At 41.2% G+C, this 24059-nt stretch overlaps 3 protein-coding genes across 4 annotated transcripts; 1 reads left to right on the forward strand and 2 right to left on the reverse strand.

Moving 5' to 3' along the window:
• Nucleotides 1–2260: 2260 nt before the first annotated feature.
• On the forward strand, nt 2261–4289 carry coa5 (cytochrome C oxidase assembly factor 5). The gene is made up of 3 exons (XM_070914464.1): nt 2261–2476; nt 3610–3693; nt 3956–4289. Exons 1-3 carry the CDS (start codon nt 2375–2377, stop codon nt 3995–3997), a joined length of 228 nt encoding a protein of 75 aa, XP_070770565.1. The 5' UTR covers nt 2261–2374; the 3' UTR covers nt 3998–4289.
• Nucleotides 4290–4308: 19 nt separating this feature from the next.
• On the reverse strand, nt 4309–8792 carry LOC139292223 (inosine-uridine preferring nucleoside hydrolase). The gene is made up of 7 exons (XM_070914465.1): nt 8722–8792; nt 7249–7346; nt 6839–7026; nt 5861–6040; nt 5662–5773; nt 5056–5192; nt 4309–4930 (listed from the first exon to the last, which is right to left on the reverse strand). The coding sequence occupies exons 1-7, from the start codon at nt 8781–8783 to the stop codon at nt 4583–4585; spliced, it is 1125 nt and encodes a 374-aa protein (XP_070770566.1). The 5' UTR covers nt 8784–8792; the 3' UTR covers nt 4309–4582.
• Nucleotides 8793–12014: 3222 nt separating this feature from the next.
• On the reverse strand, nt 12015–21543 carry inpp4aa (inositol polyphosphate-4-phosphatase type I Aa). Of its 2 annotated transcripts, XM_070914170.1 has the most exons (23): nt 21444–21543; nt 21308–21352; nt 19920–20038; nt 19710–19826; nt 19481–19560; nt 19244–19361; nt 18939–19029; nt 18658–18805; nt 17507–17637; nt 16993–17097; nt 16769–16877; nt 16661–16678; nt 16346–16532; nt 15358–15639; nt 15116–15263; nt 14687–14719; nt 14396–14568; nt 14156–14279; nt 13676–13943; nt 12720–12817; nt 12494–12606; nt 12249–12403; nt 12015–12147 (listed from the first exon to the last, which is right to left on the reverse strand). In XM_070914170.1, exons 1-23 carry the CDS (start codon nt 21541–21543, stop codon nt 12015–12017), a joined length of 2895 nt encoding a protein of 964 aa, XP_070770271.1. The 2 variants fall into 2 exon arrangements, with proteins under 2 accessions (XP_070770271.1, XP_070770272.1); XM_070914171.1 differs by lacking the exons at nt 14687–14719; nt 16661–16678 and having other exon boundaries at nt 15358–15431; nt 15495–15639.
• Between the last annotated feature and the right edge of the window lie 2516 nt (nt 21544–24059).

Raw genomic sequence — 24059 nt, forward strand, 5'->3', positions numbered from 1 at the left:
AAAGCCCGTGATGATCAAGAATGTCATCACTAATGGCCAGTTGCTCTCTGTTCTCGACAGAGATGACGGAGCTATAGATCAACACCAGCCCAAACAAAAAATGTTTCCCTCACTCCCTGAGTATTGTCAGTCACACTCAAATACTCCACTAGTCCTGAAACACAAACTCAGGATGATCTTGCTGTTCTAAAATCCTGCCGGTAGCCAGTCAGTAACAACGTTGACCGTAGGTCGTGTGCCGTGGTAACAACCCCGATCCATCAAGAAAATAAGTACCATGACACCATATCTCTCTCACCTCCTGTCTGACAGGCTGTGTATGACCTCAGTGTCCATTTATAGTAAACTAATCAGACATTGCCTTGGCGTCATTTTCCCGAAGGAATATATTGTTATATTGATATATTATTACAGCTATGACGATCTATGAAGGTGACTTAATTTATTTGAAATAAATCTTTAATTTGTACAAGAGGTAAAATATATTTTTATTCTATTAAGAGATGTTTATGGTAGTTCAGAGTCTGTTTTTATTTGTGTACTTTGTTATGTTTTTCTTTTTTGTTTTTCTAAATTGCTATTGTACATTTTATTTTCATTATTACAGCTACTTGCGAAGTTGCTTAGTCTGCTGGTGCAAGTAGCTCGGTTATGTCTGTACCACTTTCTTTTCACTTGAAGCGAAGTATTACAACTAAAACGATTAATTTTTACTGCTTAAAAACTGAATGGTAGGAGAGATGTGAATAGATTCTATTGAAGTAGTTGGGGGGGGGTCAAAATTGGAAAATTGTGCCTTATGTCCAGGTCCCTTGAAACAACATTATTCCAATCTGTTCCCTCTCACTTTTGCCTACACTTTGATTGCTGGATATACTAATATTTTTAAAATAACACACACTATCCAATTAGTGATTGGATGTTAAGAACAATATCTCTGTGTTATGCTAAGTGAAAGTGGTAAAAAAAAAAAAAGGGGGGGGTACCAGATTACCATCTGAAACAGCCTGATTTGCACTGCTTTTTCCACTATTTTTTTGTTACCATCACACCCTTCACCTTCCTTAAATTTTCCATCTTCCCAATCCATGATACGATTTATTTTGTCCAATCAAGTACGTTTTTTTGATTGAACAGAATATTATGACTACTGATCATTGCAGGATGCGCCTTTGTTGTATGATTTGGCTGAGGTTGTGTAGTACTTTCACTGATTTGTAAATATATATAAAAAAGCAATGAACATTATTTCTCTCTTTCCCTCACTCCCTCTCTCTTCTGCCTCACTTTGTCATCTATTGAAATTCACTTGACATGTTTTGCATTTGTGTGTGTGGCCAATGTTTTTTGAGTGGAAGCTATTTTTAAGTGAAACGTCACTCATTTTACATTGTAGTGGTTTATTCACGGGGGGTACTGAAGTGCCTTTTGGTGGACTTGAATATGAGAACAGGACAATTTTTGCTAATCATGCTTGTTCACGTGCATGATTATTATTTCTAATTTATAAACAGTGTTTTTTTTGGTCAAAGCAGGCTCCTCCACCCCCTGATCAAACCATCCATGCTAGAGCTGTACTCAAGAAAACTGAAGTAGCTTGATCGCAGCCTCTTCATCAAATTATTTTTGTTATTGGGAGAAGATGAGAGCAAGCCACTTTAACGGTGGAACATGTTTTAAAAGACACTGCTAACAGGATTGGCTTCTCCCCCTTGTCCTGCGTCTTCATACAAACAGAAACTGAATGCATGAAAACCGCATGAGAGGTTGTGTGATCCTTGTGATCCCCCTACTGTATTTGTGGGAAGTGGACAGGAGACAAAAAGAAAGTGAACTCTTCCCCCTGCTAGACAACCCCATACACCCATCAGTTCATGTGCCTTCATCAAGTACATGTGTATGCCTGCCACAGATGTTTTTGACATCATTTTTCATGGACATCTTTGAAATAAATGATAAAAGTTGTTAGAAGTCATGGCCATTTGTTTTGTGTGTTGTGATTTTGTTCTACTTGCATTACTCATGCCATCTGCATCACCAGGTTTGATTTCAGAACAGCTGTAGAATAAGGTGAAAGCAAAGTAAATCCAGACATGACCAGAAAATTAATTGGACAGATTTTTAACTTTTCACAAAAGGAAGATGATCTGTCTACGTTACTTTCAAACTTCCAAACAGAGCGTACATTTAAAACTACAAACCTTCCCAGCATGCACTTCATTGTTGCAAGTACTTCCGGTTTCCCATCATGCCGGTTTAGAAACATGGTGGCTAAAAGCTTTCATAACATGATGTTACTGCTGTTACCTAGCTGATCCTTGCACTTGTGAGTTTATCAATAAGGGAATATTGGTGTTTAAGTGGATTCTGCACAATGCCGAAATATTACGAGGATAAAGAGGAAGATAACAGAGCCTGCGCCGGTATCAGGGAGGACTTTAAGGCATGTCTCCTTCAGCACGACTGCGTAGTAAAGGTAAGTGAAGGTCCTCTGGTCATGGCTAACAGCTGAACTACAGGTGTGAGGCTCTGCTATAATATTGGTGTACAAAAGCTTAGTTACCTAAGTCGAACTGCACATGGAAAAGTAAGAGAGTGAACTTTATTTCGACACACAACCTGACATTCGGCTTGCCATTCTGTCGTTCTACGTCACGCCAGACTCCATTGTAAAAACTGTCCATTTAATATTAATATAATATATATATCGTACATTTGTGAGTTTAACGAATCGATGGGAGACGCTGTTAAATTCGGCGTCAGTATAATTAATTACAGTTTATATAGTTATATAAACACTTCAAGTTTAAGTAGCTAACAGCGAAGTAAGAGCTAACTGCTCTGTCACCTTCGTGGTGGACCAAATGTATGTAATTGTTTCACTGGTCTTCACCAGGATGTAGTTAATTGAATGAATGGCGGATGATAGCGTTATCGGACCTTGGGACCGTTAGACCACCCTGCCCTTTCTTCCGTTGGAAGACGTTGACTTACAGTTGAAACCACGAAGATTGTATTCATCATTGTAGATTTTACTGTCTGCTGACGTTTATTATTTGCACTGTGGATCAATCCACTTTTTCCACGTTTACCATGAAACACGAGAAAAGATTAAGCATTAGGGAGCTATCGTAAGGTTAAGTTCTTGTTTTTGGACATGGTAATGTGATTCCCTTTTGTTTTTAAATTTAAATTACATATTATGCTTCAAGATTTGTAACATCTGATCAGCAGTCAAAACAATCAAAAGCACCAGTGGTATGCAACAGTGAAAAGCAAGCTTGACTTACTTGATAAATTGCTAAAGCATTTAATCCTTAAACAAAAAAATATACATTTTGTCACTTGACTGCTGGTTTCAGCACTACACACTCTTACTTATTAGTTCCTCTACTTTAGGTAAATAGTATTATGCTGTCATTGGAAGATGGACACTATTAAAGGCTGCAAATTAATCGGTATGTCCCTGTGGAGTTTAGTGAGTGCTGTGCAGTCCCAGATTCAGACAGGACTGGAGGCCACTGATTGAGGCTCTTGTTGGGGAATGCACATTTTGCTCATGGGGAGGACAGAGTGTATTCTAACTGGTTTCTTACTGTAATTTGCCAGGAGGGGAAGATGCCCAGTGAGTGTTTGAAGGAAGGCCACTGCAAAGCCCTGCAGACGTCATTCTTTGAGTGCAAGAGGTCATTGGTAAGTCTGTGGTCATTACATTACACGTGATGCAAATAGGAACAGGTGGGAAGTTGAAGAGTAAAGAGAACAGGGAATGTTTTATCTCTTTCCTGATGTGTCTGCAAGCGGTGTTTTCCCACAGTGACCAGAAGCATAACAGAAATGTTATTGAAAACGAATGGCTGAACATGTTTATGTTAAATCATCTTCTGTCTTGTACAAATATAACTCTGTTTTAAGCTGTGCTGCAGACTAACCAATGTCTGTCCTCTTTTGACAGCTGGACACGAGGTCAAGATTCAGAGGAAAGAAAGGATATTGAGGAGACACCTGAATGCTGATGCTGTGAATCCTGGATGAGAGCAACTGTAAATACTTAAGCTTAACAACCTCCTCTGAAAGCACACGCGTCACAAGTGGGGTGGCAAAGGACTTCCAAAAATTAAAAGAACAATGCACACTGACACACAAAATGATTACCAACTCATCAGCAAAATGTAGCGCTGACAAAAAAAACTGGCGCTGTCTCTGGCTGGAGCCTTTTCTGGATGAATGAGCGTGTGTGTCGTGTTATGAAAACACTTGTAATAAAATAAATAATGGATAAAATTAAAGGTTTTTATAATGGCGTCTTAATACAGTTGAGGTTTACACATACAGTAGTAACTCTTCCATAAGCTTCAATATTGCATTGTATAAAATGAGTCCTGGTCTTTCCTGCTATAGACAGTGCAAAGTTACAGTTTGCTGTTAGTTGCACAGCTTCACAGTGGTCTATTTGTTGTACAGTATGTTGGCTTATTACTAAAAACACAAATAGAATTGATACACTCTCAAATACCCAAAATATGTGGACGGAAACGGTGACATATTGGTAACTAATGCCTCCTTAGTATGTTCAGAGCTGCTATTTTAAAGCAGCCATCATCATCTGCTCGAACTTCTCCATATCCACCTTCTTCATGATAAAAGCCTTGTGAGTCTTCTTCAGGAAGCCCACAGTATCCACTATCATCATGCCTCTGGTGTGCGTGCCAGTCAGCTCTACACTGACTGGATAACGGTCACTTTCTGTGATGAAGGAATCGTCCACGGCGGCTGCCATGGCGTATGAGTCGCAGGAAACAAAACCTGTGCCGGCGACAAACTCCTTCTGGAGGCGCTCGCTTTGTGACACGTCGATGCTGTGCTGGAAGATCCGTGCCATGAAGCGAGCTTTGTCGGTGTCCTGCGCCAACCAGGCATCACAAAATTCCTGTCAACATCAGGGGAAGCGTCATTCTCTGATGACTTCATTGATGCATTAACTTATTAGAGAGGTTATGTGCTGTTATTAGTCTTAGGAAACTATATGTGACGATGTATAACAGGACGCCTTACCCAGGACAGCTTACTGTAGCAGGTGAACTCCCAGCAGGCCAAGTAGGTGGGACACTGGTAGTCGTTCAGTACAATGTACGCAGCTTCTGGATCAGCAGTAAAGTTGAACTCGCCACACACTGTGGTGTTTCCTCGAGCTAAAGGAGACACAGAAAACACAGAAAACCACTGATTGCACTCTCAACTATTACAGGATGTAGATAGAATAATGAGAACACTTGATTTCAATTCTGAAGTAATTTGATTACAATTTCAAACACAGGGATCACAGAGTATTTTCATTTTCGATTAATCCTGTCTTTTGATTAATCTTTGTCTTGATAATACCAGATATTAATGAAAAATGTCATAATGACATTTTCAACAAACCCCAAATATTCCATTTATAATCTGGGAAAAGCAGAAAATCCTCACACTGGGGAAATTGCAACCTGCAGTTTTGCTAGAAAAATGACTGATTGTGATTAATCAATTATCAAAATAGTTCAATTAAAAGTTGCACTGGTGAAAGAATTGGAAAATTATTCAAATAAGTTATTTTTCTCACAGTGCATTATTGTGGCTAGCCCCTTCACCACCTAACTAGATGTTCATGATTCTACTGACATTCAGTGTTGCCTCCCATGATGTAGAGCCCTTGGAGTTTGCTTGGTAGAGATGGATCCATCCTCACAGCCAGAGCCAGGTTGGTAAGGGGTGCTGTGGCAACCAGAGATACCTGGGGAATAAACCCAGACTTGAAAAGACCTGAAAGAAGCACATATACACACACACATACTGAAGAGAGCTGTGTCACAGCTCTCACCTGCCCTGGGTTCTCATTGACGATCCTGATCATAGCTGCCACAGCGCCCTCCTTCTGAACCAGGTCCAGTCCGGGAGCGTTGGGGTCAGGAGCGTCTCCCAGCCCGTCCTGCCCGTGGAAGTGTCCCGCACTAATGCTGTTCCCAAGGATAGGCTTAGCTGCACCTTTAAACACTGGAATCTGGCACATTTAAGAAGAGCACACCAGATGAAACATAAACACCATAAGAGAAAATGTTGCTCTGCTGTTATTAACTGATTTCTGTCTATTTATGCATCATTAATGTTCCTAGTTATAATTGACAATTAATTAAATTTCTGGAAAATGAACTACAGCATTATATACTGAGGATGTGACATAATGGATAAGTCTACTGGATTATGGAAAATTAGAATGTCAGAAGCAAAGGGAAAATATGAATACATATGAAGTTTCAGATTCAACTGAATGTTCTACAAATAAGTATTTTCATCAGTCAATAAAGCTCAGTTTTGAACATTTCCATACATATTTATAAAAGTTGCTTACACTATGCTGATTTTTCATCCAAATACTAATTATTTTAATAATTAGTAACTAATACATTTTTGGGGACATTTAATGCCTTAAATAAATACAGTAGTTGACAGTAGAGTGATGGGGAACAACATGAAATAAATGCTCTCCAGCTGGACTGGGGAAGCTGTGGTTCATGGTCAGCATCCTAAACCTCTAGACCAATGACTAGACTAATGTGCTCATGCAACTTAAACTTTTCTACTTAAGCTAACTGAGCTCATGTGGCTCAAGGAAAACAGAAAGTCATTGTTGGGCAGTTTTATAAACAGCATCCTTACCATCCTCACATGATGCCACTAACTTTTTGTCTGGAAACACTTTTGACTCTTTAGCAAGTCAAAAGAGTCTAAAAAGACACAATATTCATCAGCAAATAATGCACTGACCACACTGTGTAGAGAATATCAGTGCTACACCCACCTCGAGTTTATTGCAGGCTTGCAGAACTCGCAGTGTGTTCTTACACACGTTCTCCACCGTGGTGTTTCCGTGCACGCAGGTGATGCCCAGGAGCTCCACGTTGGGGGCAGCCAGCGCCAACATGATGGCCTGAGCATCGTCCGTCCCACAGTCTACATCCACCAGCAGCTTCTTACTCATCGTGGATCCTAAGAAGCAAAGATTTTAGTCCAGTAAGAACAAAACACTGCTGTCCTGACTGTTCATCTAACTCTTTGGTTCGTAATTTACTCCTCTAGTGAATTAGTAAACTGAAGATAGCATTTCTCCTACATTACGGTTATATTTAAAGGAGTGTTGAGCTTTGTTGGTTGTTTAATTCAGTGAACCTGTATAAAACAGAAGCACATATTTCACCACGCAACACTTACCTTTAGCTGAGCGTGAGAAAGATAAACTGTAGTGTCTGTCGGCTGCTGGGACTCTTCCTCTCACAGACTGGAACCAGCGATGGTCAGCTGCAAACAACCTTTGATCAGCAAGAAGAAAATCAAAGACTGAATGGGAGGAGTTACATAGGAGGAAGCAGAAGTTAATGATAAATCTGCTTCTCAAAAGAAATAATCAGTTATGGAATAAACACACAACCTGGTGAAGCACCGTTTCTCTTCTCTCTCTCATTAAAAGTGTATTTACAGTGTCTATCAAAGGTGAAAATATTACTACTTGGTAATATTAGTAATACCACAGTGTAAAAATAGTCCATAACCATTGAGTATCAATATGGAGGTCATAGTCCTAAATTTTACTTCAGTACATGAGTATTACTTGCAAAATGTACTTACAGTATCAAAAGTACTCATTATGCAGAATAATGACTTTCCAGTGGTGGAAAGTACATTCACTCAAGTTCTGTACTTAAGTACAATTGTGAGGTACTTTACTTGAGTATTTCCATTTTCTGCTACTTTATACTTCTTCTCCACTACAATTCATTGGAAAATATTTGACTATTATATTTATTTATTAACTTGAGTTACTTTGCAAATTCAGATTAAGAATATAAAATATAATCAACAAATAAATTATGATAATATTATATCAAAGACTTTTTTTGATCCCTAGAGCAGAAATCACAAGCCACCAAGCAGTAGATAAAGTTACATACATGTGTATATATATATATATATATATATATACACACACACACATATATATACACACACACACACACACAATGCAATATTAAAGTGATGTACATACTCACAATCCAATAATATAATATACATTATTCTGAATCGGGCAAAAATTAGTACTTTTACTTTGGCTTTTGAATGCAGGACTTTCTAGGACTTCTACACTGTGGTATTGCTACTTTTACTTGAGTAAAATGTCTACAATAAGTACCACTGCCCCTTACACAGTAACTAGTGAGTACAGCTGTTGAATGTAGTGGAGCAAAAAGTTTCCCTTTGAAATGTGGTTAAGTATACGTATAAAGTAAAATAAATACGGACATAAAGTACCTAAAACTGTGCTACAGTACTTGAGTAAATGTAAATGTTACTTTCCACCACTGGTATATGTTTCACTGTTGTTTGTGCCACTAAATATGACGCTTCAGTATCACATGGCGCCAAATCCGACAGTCTGTGACTAAAAGTTTTTACTATCTCAAAGGGAACACTGAACACTTCTCATGATGTGTTTAAATATAGTTACAAGGAACATTTCTGCATTCAAGAGCATGCAACTGCCTTTCACGCCTTCTCTGATGTATATAGCGTCAACGTTAGTCAACAGGTTCTCAGAAGCTAGCATGACGGCTATCAGAGAGAAATGTGAATACGTAGCAAATCTCTTGAGTTCTTGTGTGCTGGTGTGAACGTGCAGCTTCGCCTCACCTCCCCACAGAGCGGCTGAAAATTTGAGATGTCTTAGCAACACTTCGGACAATCACCGCCATGCAGACAAACTGAGAGCCGACAGGAGGACGATGAACAGAGCTCTCACTCTGCCGTCATTTCTGAGCACCACAAACTGCACCGAACCGACGCCAAACTGTAGCGGCAGAGCGCATGCGTGAGATTGAACGCCTATATATTTTCAGACTAGTCATCATGGATTATACCTCCATGCTGATCATTGTTTGACTGTGGATGTGATTCTTCTTCTTCTTCTCGAAACAATCTATGGCGCGACGTCACTTCCGGAAATACCCTTAAAGGGAAACAGGTTTGTTTTTGCGCGACTCCCGAACAGAATATTTACATTTTTTAAATTTCAGTTTGTCTACATTTTTGTTTAAATAATTATTTTGTTTTAGTTTTCAATGTGTTCTTATCATTTTGTATGCACTTTTGTATTTCAACATTTTTAGAATAAAGTTAGGAAAACACAACCTCACTAAAACAAGTAAACAAACCAAAAGTTATGAACAGAGTCACTGAACAAGACAGTCGATCCATCAGAAGCATGGCCGGATAAATCCACTTTGGGGCCGTGGGGCAAAAAGAAGCCACAACCACCCCGTACCACCTCCACCACCATCTCTCTGTGCATTGTGTATGCATAAGTAAAATTAAATTGAACCAATTTCTATAGGAATTAATTGTGCACACAATATGAACTTGAACAATGTCAGGTTTAAAACTATTTGTTGACATGGGACCCATCTATTAGACAGGGTCTGAAAGGCCCTGCACACTCATGCTAAACCCATTTAGATGATCTCAATTATTTTGACTGACAGGATGTTTTCACATGTTGCCAGTAGAAGTACAGGTGTAAGTAATCAAATGAATGATGGCTGAATTCCATTTAGCTGCTTCAGTTTCAGGGTCCTGGTGTGGTGCATGCTGGCTCACTGTCACACTGTCATGTCTTACTGGGACACTTGAAAACCATCATTAATGTTACAGTATTAGTAACACATATGACAGTTGTGGGTGAACAGGGCCTTTAAGATTAGATAATCATGCAGGACATTCAGTCGTGCATAAGCATACTTGCAGTTACCCACATTTCCACAAACCGAACACACAATGAATCTGGAGAAGCTCGTCACTGTGGACCTACTTTTTGAAAATGCTTCTTTTTGAGGCAATTTGCATGAGGCAAACCTAAGAAGACGGAATATTTGCTGCTCAATTCATGAACCATAATGTCTCATTTAATTTACCGACACACTCATTTGGCATTGACAAGCCTTTATTCATTATCCAGTTTCACTTCATACCTTTGTGGGGGTGCAGGTGTCTTCCAAACTCCCCTGTCCAACCTGTGTGTATGTACAACTGATCAGAACAAGGTCATAACTTACTCAATAACAATGGATCAAACTATAACAGCATTTGGCAACAACAGCCATATCAACATAAATACCTGTAAGCAAAATAACATTTTCAAAATAAAATCCACTGTCTCTGTAAGTTTTGTACAATAAGGTACATCGGAGCCCGGAGCTGGTAAACTGTCAACAGAAGAGGTGTCGTTGAGGTCGGCAGAATAATGCAATATGCATTATTTCACTTCAGTCTAAAAACATCCATCAAGTGCTCATGTGTACTCTTAATCACAACAGAATACAATTGCAATAGTATAAAGCAGTATGTTTTTTAATTTTCATGCAGGTTAATTAAATTAAGTCTTTATCCAATTTCGATTCACAAAGTTCTGCATAATTCAGAGTGCTGTAAAACCGAGAACACACACTTTTAATAAATAAAAACCCAAGTTTTTAAGGGCTATTGGACCACTATAGTGCTGCATATAACCTGCAGAAATGTCCTAAATATCTGTAGATATGTTACAATTATAGAATAATGTGATGCACCTCTTCTGAAGCCCACAATTTGTGAACAAGTTCCCCATCAATGCTTCCAGCGTAGCATCAGAAGAACCTAAGAAATCACATTAGATGAGACATCATTGTAATACAAATGCCAGGGAGTACTTTCAGATATGGACTTCTTACAGATCTGTGCTCGTTGTAGAGAGTGATATGGTGTTGAATATTTATGTGATCCAAGACGAAAGATGAGAGTAAGTAGAGACAGTGGGAGGGAAACAGGCAACAGGCTAAAAACAGTTAAACAAACCAAATACGTGCTTCGACTTTAACAGCTGTCATTCTGCAGCGCAGTTTAGGTCCAGATGAATCTTACATCTTAAAAGGCATTTGTTTTTGACAAACCTGATCTGATCGTCTAATCAAAGCTACACTCTGCAAAATGTAGGCAGCTCCAAATGGCAGCAAAATATACAGTAATTTTCATAAAAACATACTTTCAATACACGTTTTTCAAGAAATCTTTTCACATTTTATAGTCTCCAGACAATCACACGCTTGCTTTCTGCTGTTACCTTTAGCTTAAATGTGTCTAGTGTAGCCTTACAGGTGAGGCTGGTGTTATTCTTTATTTTTCTTATTATCGCTAAATCTCATGAAAAGACCAAAACCAACAGTGCGTTTCGCAATAGAATTCCTTACTGTCCTTCCTTACCCATTTTTCCCCCCTGAACATTTGTTGGGGACTATTTCCAGGAGCGGATTAACACACATTTGGAGTGGTAGTGAGTTTTACAACAGCAGCAGGATGGTGTATGTGGGACTGACTCAAAATAAACCACAGTGCCTATGTTCATAATGGAGCTCTATAACACAGAGGAATAAGCTCTATCAGGCTTTGGCTACACAGACAATACTTCTTAGTTGGGTCAATTTATTGCTGGTTTTGGTCTTTGCGTGGGTTTATTGACTATAAGGAAAATATAGACAGCCTTATCCTTTAAGTGACAAACTGATAAAAATAAAATCAAATAAAAGCAGCAAGGACAAGGCTGAGACATCTGCACATCTTATTTCTAGGGACACAAGTTAAAGTGACTCATTGTACGCTTCCTGATGCTACAACTGGTACAGCAGCCTGTTGTCTGCACACTGGCTACGATGCAACACAGAAAGCCACATCTTTACTTTAAGTGTGTGATTCTAGTACTACTAGAGGAAGAGGAGGAAGGGAAACTGCTATAAAACAATCTACAGTAGCACTGGCACTTGGACATTACTCATCAACAGTGGCTAAGCACAAAACAAAGGGCTGTTGTTCCAGTTTGTGTTGGTATGTTTGTTTGTGTGGTGCTATCATCATTATCCCCTTCAGTCTTTTGGTTTCCTCCAGATACAGGAGTCCACTTAGGTCTCAACTTTCCCGTATGTCCCCTCTGGGGGGCGATATTGTTTGGGGAAGGCCTTGAGCTGAAGAGAGTTAAAGGCGTATTTACGACATCCCACATTCTTCATGGTGTTCTCTCTCCTGCAGCCCTCACTGTGGAGAAACAGAAGCTGTGCATTATTAATTTTGGCTAATATATTATTTTTCTAATGAGATTTGGTGCAGGGGTAATAACATCTTCATCATCAGCTGACCTGCGCATACAGTCCAAGGCCTGGTAGAAGACCTGTGGGGCGAGGGCGTGCTCCTGCTGCAGGACCTGACACTGCTCCAGGGTCAGAGACATGGCTGTGCGGTCCTTGGCGCTCTTACAGCTGGTGAAACGCACTCCGTTCAGCCGGCGACACGCCTGCAGAGTTTGGAGAAAAAGATTAGAGGAGAAAGACAAGAGCTTTTGAATTTGGGGGCTGCACCGAGAAGACATGAGAAGCTAGTCTACCTCGGCTGCTTGCCACAAAATCTCCACGTTCTTGCTTTTCTTGGCGTTCACATTCTGGCTCAGCAGTTTAAGCAGCTCGGGCAGACCGATGGTACTGCGGGAGCGAGGCAGGCCTGACGAGAGAGCAGAGGAGGAGTGATGTGGTGAGTTAAATATGAGAACAAAAAGACAAAAAGACATTTTTCCTTCTGTTAAAAGTGTTTTTTATTCATGTTTGCAAACTCACAGTCTTCTGGCAGGACTTCTTTAAACTGGTCGTAGTATGAGCTGAGGCGAGTCATGCTCTCCATGTTGATCACCTCCTGCAGAGACGTGTCTCCAAACCTGGACACACATGTAAGATATCAGAGTTTAAATCTTTCCTGTTAATATCCTGCTGCCTTGTACTTCAAATAGGTAATGCAATAGCAAAATATCTCATCATTCTACTGTACAACCTATGCAGGTTTAATGTGTTATCCAGGGAACTGAGCATACATGCTTTTTAATGTCATATTCACAGCCCAGTTTTAAACTAGGGTTCAGTGGTTTGCCACTGGGGTTTCAACCAGCAATCTTCCTCTCATCACTCCATCTATTTAATCCTCATTCAAACCTCTTTTTCTACTTTTTATTTCCTACATTTTCTAACGTTCTCCTCGTCTAATATATTGAGGAACCAACTTCTTGACTGAACAGGTCATGAATACATCAGTGTTATGACTTCTTTTCATTTTCTTATGTACACCATGAAATTGGGTGATACTATCTTTCCCATTTTAAGTGCATATTTGTTTATTCAGTGCATTGTCTTTCTATTTCAACCTCTGAAGGGGTAACTAATTGGTTATTTACACTTTTTAAAAATATTTTGGACCCCTAACAAAAACTCAGCAACAACTAACAAAAGACAAAAGCTATTTGAATAATTGCACCATGCCAAGTTTATATTAAAGTGTGTTTTGCTTTGTGTTTTATTATGTAAAATCACTTACATAAATACTATAGTAAAAACTATGTGGAGTTGTTTTTGATGATTAATTGAAATATTTTATTTGAAAACTATAAAACTGACCAAAGTATCTAAAAATGGACCTATCCAGCCAAAACTGACATTCTTTCTCTGGGATGCCCTTTCTCCTCTCCTTTTCTTTCTGTCCTCCAGCCCTCAACCTTTCCTGTCCTCTAATCTCAGTGACTCACTTCTCAGCCAGCGTCTGCTGCTCGTTGATCCCCACATTGAACAGGACGGGCTGCACGCGCAGCAGCATCCCGTTCTGGATCTCTCGTGGCAGCGTGTCAAACATCACCCCGGGCATCGGAACCCTGACGTTAAAGCCGTTCCTGTTTCCTGTGATCACCGGCAGCATGTCCGGGGCGAAACCCGAAGTCGCTTGGGTAACTTTAAACGTGACGTTTCTCAGGTCCATCACTCCGACACTCATATCCTCCAACATGGCCAGCTCCTCACCTTTAAGAAACAAGGAGTCATCACAGAGGTTCATGGCGATAATAATTCATACAACCCTAATTTAATGTTTCTAAACATTTTAAAATAACAATTTTACAGCCTTGGTAGAGGTGTGCACTCTCTTAGGCCTTTCTATTTTCTGTGTGATGACAAACTGCTAAACAAGCATACATGCACACAAACACTCGCACACATCCTCACACACAGGTTACCATAGGTGCTGAGCAGGCCCTCGTACTGCACCAGTAAGCCGATGGTGTGTAGCTGCCTGAGGAAGCCTGAGTCACAGAGACAGTTCCTCAGCTTGATAATGAAGCCGCAGATCAGCGCCGTCAGCTGTAAGCAGCACAACTCATATCAGTACAGCGATGAATGGTCAACAAGTAATTCTCCAAAACTACATATGTATGAAAGACATAAGATCTAGAAGGGCGAGGTAGAAGCTGACAGACCGTCTGGCAGAAGACGACGTCGCGGCGGTACTGCAGGGTGAGGCTCATGGCGATGGTGGGGGCGCTGTCCTGCATCAGCAGAAACACCATGGCCTTCTTGGCTTTGTCACTCATCAGAGACACACAATCCGTCAGTGTGGTGAGGAGAGGATACAGAGCGTCACTCCACTCACCTGCACACACACACACACACACACACACACGTTAATTTAATTCACAATCTTAACGTTTATTGTTATGAAGAGAGTCTAGCACAGACAGACAGACAGAATTTGTTAAGGAAATTCTCACCTGGGGACGTCTTTTCTACCTCTGGGCTGGTATCTACGAGTGAGCAAAAGTAAAGCATGTTTAGATAATAAACATTTTAGATAGATAATTATATTTCACATCTTAAACATCCAGCAACACTGAAGCAGTTAACATGATTATGAGAATGAACCTACAGATGAGATCAACAGGATGTGAAAGACATGCAGTCTGATGAGAGAATGATGATGATGATGGTTGATGATTTTGTGGTGGATGCGAGGAGGATGATGATGATGATGATGATGGTAAATCCATGCCTTTATGCTCAGGATGTATCCAGAAAGCTTCTTGGCTACTATGGATTCCTCATGAGAGTGACACATTCATATTAACCTTCTGATCTTCGTACGATTGAGCCTCATTCACGCACCATGCAGCAAAAAAAAATGTCTGTGTTTATGTGTGTACCTTTCTTAGTGTTACACGGCTCCTCGGTGGCGAGCAGGAAGACATCCTCAGAGCTACTGTCGCTCTGCAGTTTGTCTCGCTGCAGCAGCCTGTCCACCCTCTGGATCACACACTCCAGGCTCTTATCAACATTCAGCCAAACCTTTCCCTGCACACAAACACACACACACACGCAAATGGAGTTACAACCAAAAAAAAACACACAAACAGGCATCAAAGAGGCAGATGGACTCTCCTCTTACCCACTCCTCCTCGTGCAAATCTGCCTGCAAGGAGGCGCGCTTGTTTTTGCTCCCTTCGCTGCCCTCCGGTGGAGCTGCATGGCGAGAAGGCGAGGTGGCAGTGCGAGACGGGGAGGCTGGGTGGCGGGAGGGGGAGCGTGATGGGGAACGAGAGGAGGGCGAGAGGGAGGAGGAGGACGGGGACGGGGTGCCTTGCTGAGTGAACTCTGGGCGGGCGGCTGCCAGGGCGAGGATGGCTGAGGACAGCAGCTTGGAGTCGCACACGGTCACCAACTGACGAGTCTGCAGGAGGAGAGGGAGAGAGACCAGAGAGAGTGGTGAAAATGTGGTTACACTGTGAATTAAATTAACTGTGACTCGGGGCAAAAAATGCTCTTTAAAGTTCATAAACCGAGACATTAAAAGTGAGGGAGAAAGGGCTTGTGATGATAAGAAATACATTTTTTAACTTTATTTTTTGTTAGCAGTTTGTGACTTTGGGAACTTTTTCCTTTTCTGCCATTCTGTTAGGCAACATTTATTTTTGTTTAGCATAAAACAGCAAATCATGTTATCTTGTCTATGTTTTGATACATTAGCTTTTAGATTTGCAACGTAACTGTATATTTCACTGCTCTACAAAGGTGCCAGCCACAAACGTAATTAAAAATGTAAACAATGGGACTAAAAAGCAATTTAAATGAAATGAAATTATTGATCTTGGTGTGTCAGTGTTTCTATAACTCGGAGGTTTGATGTACAAGACTGAGAACATATGCTGTTTTATCTGTTGTATAATAATATTAGTCCTCGACTGCCAGAATTTAATTTAAAGACATTTTTAGCTTGCAAGTACGGATCATTTCTATCAGGCAATAAGAGTTGAGATAAAAAGTTGAGAGGTCGAGGAATCAGTGAAAGCCAGAAGGAGAGAGAGAGAGTGAAAGAGAGAGAATGAACTTGATAACACTTGACTGACACCCTCCTCTTCCTCTGAGTGCTCTCTTACCTTCTCTGTTAGGATGGCCAGGGTTCTCTCCAGAGCGTTGGCCGAGCGCTCCTTGGCAGCTCGAGACAGACGCTCAGTGTAGTAACACACTTGTGTCTTCAGAGTGTTAATTTGACCAATCAGCTCCTTCGCTTTCACAACATCCTGAGGCTGGTATGCCATTCCTTTAAAGCCAGAACCAGCAGAGCTGTGGGTGTGTGTTGATGTGTGTGTTAAAGACATGAAAGAGAAGATGAGTTGTCAAACAAATACAGTTAAACACAGCAATAACAAAAAACACACAAGGAACGTATAATACACCACAAGTAATCTTACCTTTCCTCCTCATAAGTACTGATTGAGTAAAAAATCACAGAAAGAAAAGATGAATTAATCACTCATAAAATCAAACACCACCATGAAACTCTGCTTCGCTCTACTCACTGTTTCCTGGCCTCTTCAAGCTTGTGCAGCAGTTTTCGGAGGCCGCAGCCTTTAAAGCCTTGATGATGTGCCGCCGGAGCACCAATAGTCACAACATCGTACGTCCGGTCTGAACAGAGGACAGTAATAAAGAGGATGAAGATACTGAATAAATTATTAAAACCTTGGACACACACATGGGCATACAGTACATGCAAACATACAATGTGTGCACAAATACCTACCATAGCCAGACTCTCCCTGTACTCTCATCCTCTGGATGTGCAGGTTAGTGGGAATAAACTCCAACTTCCTCTCAGCTTTCAAGGTACTAGACTTAAATGAAGGACCTGGGAGGGAGCAGACGGGAGGAGAGAGGTTCTCTGTATCTGTGTATAATCGGGTATAAGTCCTAATGTGATATCTTACATGAAATATAGATTATAAGATGTTGCACTGATTATATTGTGCAAATATTTTATGTTTTACTTTTACTTCCCTAATAGGGGTCAAGCTCCAAAAACACTGGATCCTACACTTCCCATACTGAAACTTCAAAGCACACTTTCCTTAGACCCTTTCTGTCTGGTAAATGCCCACATCTTTTAAACTCAAATATAAATGTGTAGAATCTGAGCCCAAATTGAGAGACCCTGGCGATGTGATTTTCTTGGACTTGATAAAGACCCACATAGCGGCCTTTACAGGCTGTGCAGTGCTCCCTGTGACTAACTGACATGTAAAATTGGTGGTTCTAACCTTTGTATTCGTGCAGGTCACTTATGGTCTCCTGGTAGGTCAGGATGATGGTCTGATACTGAGTGATGATCTGCCTCCTGAGGTTCTCCCAGCATGGAGACAGCTCACCCAGTTCTTCCAGCTCACACACCCTGCACATCACACAAAAGCATTTTACGATCATGACATCCAGCTAAGGCCCTGATGATCTCACAGCATGCAATTCATGTAGATAGTTCAATTAAAGTCTACGCTATAAACACAACAGCCGAGCAGGTCCGACTTCTCAGATTACACAAGCTATTATAAGAATGGCAACAGTGGGAGTCGTAATGATTCTGTGACCATATGATGATGATACAATAATAGATTATACAGTGCATGATTTATCACACAAAGCACACATGAATTTCAGTTTAATGTCTACAAGGAGGCATGAAAAATACTTTTCATTCCACATACAAACTGATGCAAAATGAGGTTGTAATATAAATATAATAAAAAAATAATGTAAAAAAATTGATTAATAAAATTGGAAATTATTAAAGAAACATTCTGCTGCTCAAATTATTCACCATATTAACCTTTTTTTATTGTGAAACATTGAATAGTTATATCTCTTCAGGCTGCTAAAAACTATTCAAATGAAGGGGACATCCATCACTCTTTGGTTAAACTGTTCACTACTCTTTTGCAACCGACAAAGGGCAGAGCTGTAGTCAAGACCGAGTGAAGTCTGAGTCCAAAAATATAATTTTCCTAGAAATAAAATATTCTTGCATAATGTTACAAACTAACTATGAAAGTCTCATATCTTTCCACACATTAAACTACACGTCAAAAATGAGGATGCTTGGTTTTTACAAGACACTTTGTGGAAAATAGGAAAAAGATTTGCACTTGTAAACGACAGCACAGAGCAGTGCAGGAGATATTAAAGGGAATGATTGTAAAAGGTGAGACTGGTGGCTGAGACCAAGACAATCCGAGTCAAAACAACCAAGACAGAGACAAGTTGGAAATTGTCTCAAGATTGTACTAGAGCCTAAACTAAAGAGGAGCAAGTAGACATTGCATTACTTTACAGGCCACAAAAGGTTGAGAACCGCTGCACTACAACACCCTGCTGCTCCTATGGCCAGATGTTCAATAATATCAAAATAAATTGTTACCTGACGGCATCTTCCTCCAGCAGCAGTTTGACAAACTGTCGAGGAATGTGCAGGGAGAGCGCGCTCTCCGCCATCTGCTCCAGGATCCGGAGGTGGTTGCCGTCCGTGGTGGGGAACCGGTACGTTCGCGACATGACGCCCCCAAACACTGAAGCAGACCGAAACATACTATCACATCCGTGAATCACCATGACGTGGCTAGCAATCCAGATGTCACCTGTTAGTAAACTCTCACTCAGACATACAGGAGGCTGATATTTAGTTCATGTAGACATGCTCACCAGCCTTTAGCAGTGGGTCTTTACACAGAGATGAAGACCTGGATTTAACGCCCATGGATTCAGTCAGGCTTTCATCAACAGCGAGAACCATCTGACACAAACAAACAAATGATGATTGATTTATATTTTGTTTTAACAATCTGAATCTGCAAAGAAACTACTAACTAATGCTGTACAGTACATAAGACGACAAAAAGCATAAACTGGAACTGAGGAATTGGTTTATACTAGACTAGACTAATGAAGTCATCGACTAATCATTTCAGTTCTAATACTAATAATAATGAGACCTCCTGTTCACTCACCCTTCCATTAACAGTGTCTCCTCTCTGTAATCTTGCGACAGGAGCTCTCTGCTCGCGCTTCTCCTCTATCTGCCAGGCGATGACGGTGATGTTCCCCACGCGCTCGTTCTCTGCTGACCTGACCCACAGTGTCAATCAAGTAAAATAAACACCCCTGAACCCAAATCCAGCCAGCAGTGGTTATCATTTTGTCACTGACAGAGGAACAAGGCACAGTGTGTTGTGTTGGTCTGTTACCTGAGAGTCAGGTGCAGCCTGTGGTGTTTGTCCTGCAGCAGCTCTTTCACAGAAAACATGGATGAACCAAGCATGTACATCTGTCAGATAAAAGCACGCACACACAAAGGATTTAGAGGATTTCACACAGATAAGTGTAGACTATAAGACTATTGACTTCCTAACAGGAAATATGAAGACGGTGGAGGCAAGTGGTTTTGCAATAAACGATTCTTGGGTTGGGACTTACCGTGCCCTGGGAGCGGTCCTTTACATCATAGACAGACAGCTTCACCTGAGTCTGCTGAGTGATCAGAGAGTCCTGAAAGAACGCTACACTGCTCAGGAAGATAGGGTTACTGGTGCCCTGAAGACGGAGAGAGACAGAGAGAGACAGGTGAGATGGTTTTGAAGTCTCCAACAGAAGTTAGGAATCAAGGGCAAGCAAGCGGTGGTGTACCTCTATGATTTCAGTTTGAGCGTGCTTGGTCCAGAAGGCCTGGGGTGGAGTCGTGCAGCTGACGGCGACAAAGCTGGTTGGCTTACGGTCCAGAGAGGGAGTAACCAGCTCACTGCAAGCTGCAGCCACATATAAACACAGGAAGAGATTACAAACTGCGGGGTTTAATAGTGGGACGGTCACTAATCCTTGGCCATGTTCGGAATGTAATACAGTATTTTTGAGTTGTTAGTACTTGATGAGCAGCAGTTGTTTACACTAATGCTTTCAGGTTGAACAAGGGATAAAAATTAAAAATGTCGTTCCACACAAGAGATGTAGTCGCCTCTTGAGCCAATCACTGACAAGACACATTGATCTTCAGCAGCATCAAATTATTTTTTGGGCCAATTGCGGGCAGCTGAACAAGCTGTAAACGCAACATTGATATATTTTCACCCTCTAAAATTAATCAATTAGCATAAAGTGAGTTTATCGAAGCTTTTCACTGAACATATCCTGCTGTGTCTGAAGAAGACAGACAACACTGAACTATAACAGTACAGTTACGGGCCGTGAAACCAAAACAATCAACTAAAAGATGCTGATGGTGATAATTCTTTGTCACTACCAATGACCGCTTTCCCATGACACATAGTCATTTATTCATATGAAAATATCGATTAGTGCAACTTTAAAGGATAGGGCTGGTATTGTTCTATATTTTCGCTTTGTCAACAAATCCCAGGAATAGACCAAAGTTAGTAGTCAATCTCCCAATACTTTCCAACTCCCCTCCTTTGTCTGTGGCATGCAGCCCATTTGTTCTTACTGAAGACATAAATCCTTAAAAATGACTCACAGCTGGGCACTGTACTTTTTAGCAAACGTTACTCCGACAGAAGTAAAAAGGGCATTTGTTGGGGACTATTTTCAGCTGTGGACTGACTTAGTTTAGTGTTTTCTGCGGCAGGTTCATGTGGGATTGACTCAACATAAACTACAGTGCCCATGTTCATCATAACGAAGGAACATGTCAGCCAGTGGAACAGTGTGGCTCATTAATACGTTTTTAATAGTTTTTGGACAACAATGGAGCAACAATGGAGAGGAATAATCTATATCAGGCTTTGGATACACAATAGACAATATTTGCCGGTGTAGTAGTTGCTCGGATCAATCAATTGCTGGTTTTGGTCTGGTCTTAAGATTTGTTAATGATCAACTATCTTGGCTCTCATTAGGCTTATTGGTGTAAATGAAACAAGCTCTGTCAATGAACGGTGTACAAGTACGGACCTTTCAAAGTTAAATATTTTGACCATTACTAATTAAACGAGTTGTAGGATGAGGACACACACAGTCTGACCAGTGTGCAGCAGTGTGTCTCCGCTTCCTCCTGAACTTACCCACGCTGAACTCCAGCACAGGCTCATCGGGATCCTGACTGTTGCCTGTTGGACAGAGAGAGAAAGTGGGGGGGGTGCTTCTTTATTCATCATCAATGAAGTAAACAGGTTACCATGGTAGCAGTTACTTAGTTACCTGAGAGAGCCAGCCCCATCATCTCAGCTGAGAGATCAAACGTGTTGGCCCGGTAGACTGACCATGGCCGATGGCGGGGGCTGCGCTCCTTCCCGGACATGGTGGGTTCACGTCGGGGCTGCGGATGGATTTTAGAATAAAAGGGCTGAAGAGCAGAGCAATGTCGAGCAGACTCAAAATCAAAACTCGTCTGTCGCGTCACTTCTTCGAGATGTGTGTTCGTTGGTCGGTCACACGCTTGTCAATGACAAACCTGAAAGAACGACAGAAGAAAACCACAAAGCGATCATCTGCCGTCCCCATAGAAACAGCTGAGACAGACTGGACATCTTCAACTCTCTGGTACTGATGTCGTCCTTTCATCAAGATGGCAGCGGAGCTCACAACAAAATAGACACAATTAGAAAACTGCTTGTAATTATCCATATAAAGGCTGCTACTGGCTGCACACATGCTCAGCATCACATTACAGTCTTCAATTCACAAGGTTAAAACACTGAATATCTCATGTAAGTTGGCTGTGTGTCGTGCCACGATGCTCCACTCTGAGACCAACAGCGTACGAGCGGCTGTGTAGTTTTCCGTCAGTGCTCGACTCCTCTCTTTCCCTCTGACAATGTGCTAATATAAACAGCGGAAGAAATTACTGAGGAGAGAAGTGTGACTTCTCACACAGCTGCAGCAGACTGAATCTTCACCTTCTCTCTCCTGATGCTATTTGTGTTTTGCTGGTGTTTTCTTTCTTCTTCTTTCAGACAGACTAATGTCAAACACACACGCACAGACAGATAGATACTGAGGTAAAAGTCTTTATTTTTATAAATCAAGCCAATCTACTCCAGACATAACAGATAACCTTATCATAGCTAGCTTCTAGGACACTGTGGGAAGTAGCTAAATTTCAGTATTTTATTGCCTTGTTCCTGTATAAGAATATTTTTAGTATGAGGTCTCCTGTATTTAAACAGTGTGTATGTTGTTCCTCCCGTGAAAAAACAACAGGAAGTCATTCAAATGAAAAGGGTTCATCTCATCCAAGGAGCATGAATTTTTTCTTTAACAGATGTGATGTTATGCCTTTATTAGACAGCGGACTGTAGAGATCTGACAGGGAATGAGGAGGGATGGGGATGATGGGGAATAACATGCAGCAAAGGCCCGCTGCTTGGACGAGGGACGTCGCACTGACATGATCTGTGCCTTAAACCCCAAGGCCACCAGGACGCCCCTACATTTTTTATATTTCCTGAGTATAATTGGAAACTTTGGCCTCAAAGGGTCACATAAATGTAGCATAAAGGACAACACAAGGGTTCATCATCATATTTTTTCAAGATAACATGGACTTGTGATCATCAACCTGCCAGTGTTGCGACACAAACGGTCTTGGGGCCATGAAAATCACCAACAGTCAGTGGTGTTAGTGAGATATACTGCTCTAAAACAAACTCTCCATATCTAACATCTAACATATGAGAATTCAATAAAATCTCTCCTTCATGATATAAACTAATGACCTGTTCATGGCAATCTGATCATGTGCACACACTTTCACTTTAACCACAAACACTTAGCTATTATCATCTCAACAATTATCATTCCACAATACTCAATAAGCACTTGTGGTAATACTCATAGTGAAACCGAGACTTTCATTTGTTACGTCCGCTACACAACGGCTGCTCGTGTTGAACACTGCACCTGCCAACACGAGGTGCTACAGTGAGAGGACAGGAAACTAAGGCACACAGTGGCTGCTGAGAGGAGATGTAAGAGTGAGAATCAGTAACAAGACAATCACGCTGTCAGAGTTTTGATTAAGCTCCTGCAAAGCAGAACTAAGCACAAACATGAAGCGCAGAGAGACACAGAAGAAGAAATGGAAAACAGAAAATGTGGTTAAGAGGAAACGGAAAGGAAGCAGCAAGTGGTCTGATGACTAGCCTGAGCTGAAAGCTGCTTCAAACGGCTGTAAGAGGTAAAATTTCCTGTGGCACGTCAGACTCGGTTAACACTTCCTCTTTAGTACTTGTGTGTGTGTGTGTATAATATACACAGACCTGGTAGACCGAGGTGGATATCTGGTACTGTGAGTGTTTGTCTGCCTTGTGTGTGTGGATGTAACACCACTCTGACAAAAGTGTGTGTGCCACTGTGCATTCATGTGTAAGGACTTCCGCAATGGAGGTCTATTTTTACACCTGAATCTGTTTTGACGTCACACACCACGCACAAATGAAAACACCGTCTCCTAGTGACACACACACACACACACACGCAACACTCAAAGTCATCTGCATAGTCACACACACAAAATCCAGAGTGTGAGGCTTGTTGCCAGTTTAATCTCTGTTTTGGCTCCTTCGTGTGAGACCAAAACAGATGATAATTACAGCGAGGATGCTCTGCCTCATTAGGCTGTGTGGGAGTCATTGTCCATGGGAGCTGTCTTTTAACGTGCTGTAATCTCCGCTGCCTGGAGCACCATGGGAAGCTCTCTAGGAAAGCCACAGTGGATCTAATGCAAAGCCACAGGAAGCATCGTTACATCTGTCTGACAGTCATCAGCTACTAGGGAGAAGGGAGACAAAATGCCTGGGAGCTGTGCTGAAACGA

The sequence above is a fragment of the Enoplosus armatus genome, chromosome 11, assembly GCF_043641665.1.
Source record: "Enoplosus armatus isolate fEnoArm2 chromosome 11, fEnoArm2.hap1, whole genome shotgun sequence".
NCBI lineage: Eukaryota > Metazoa > Chordata > Actinopteri > Centrarchiformes > Enoplosidae > Enoplosus > Enoplosus armatus.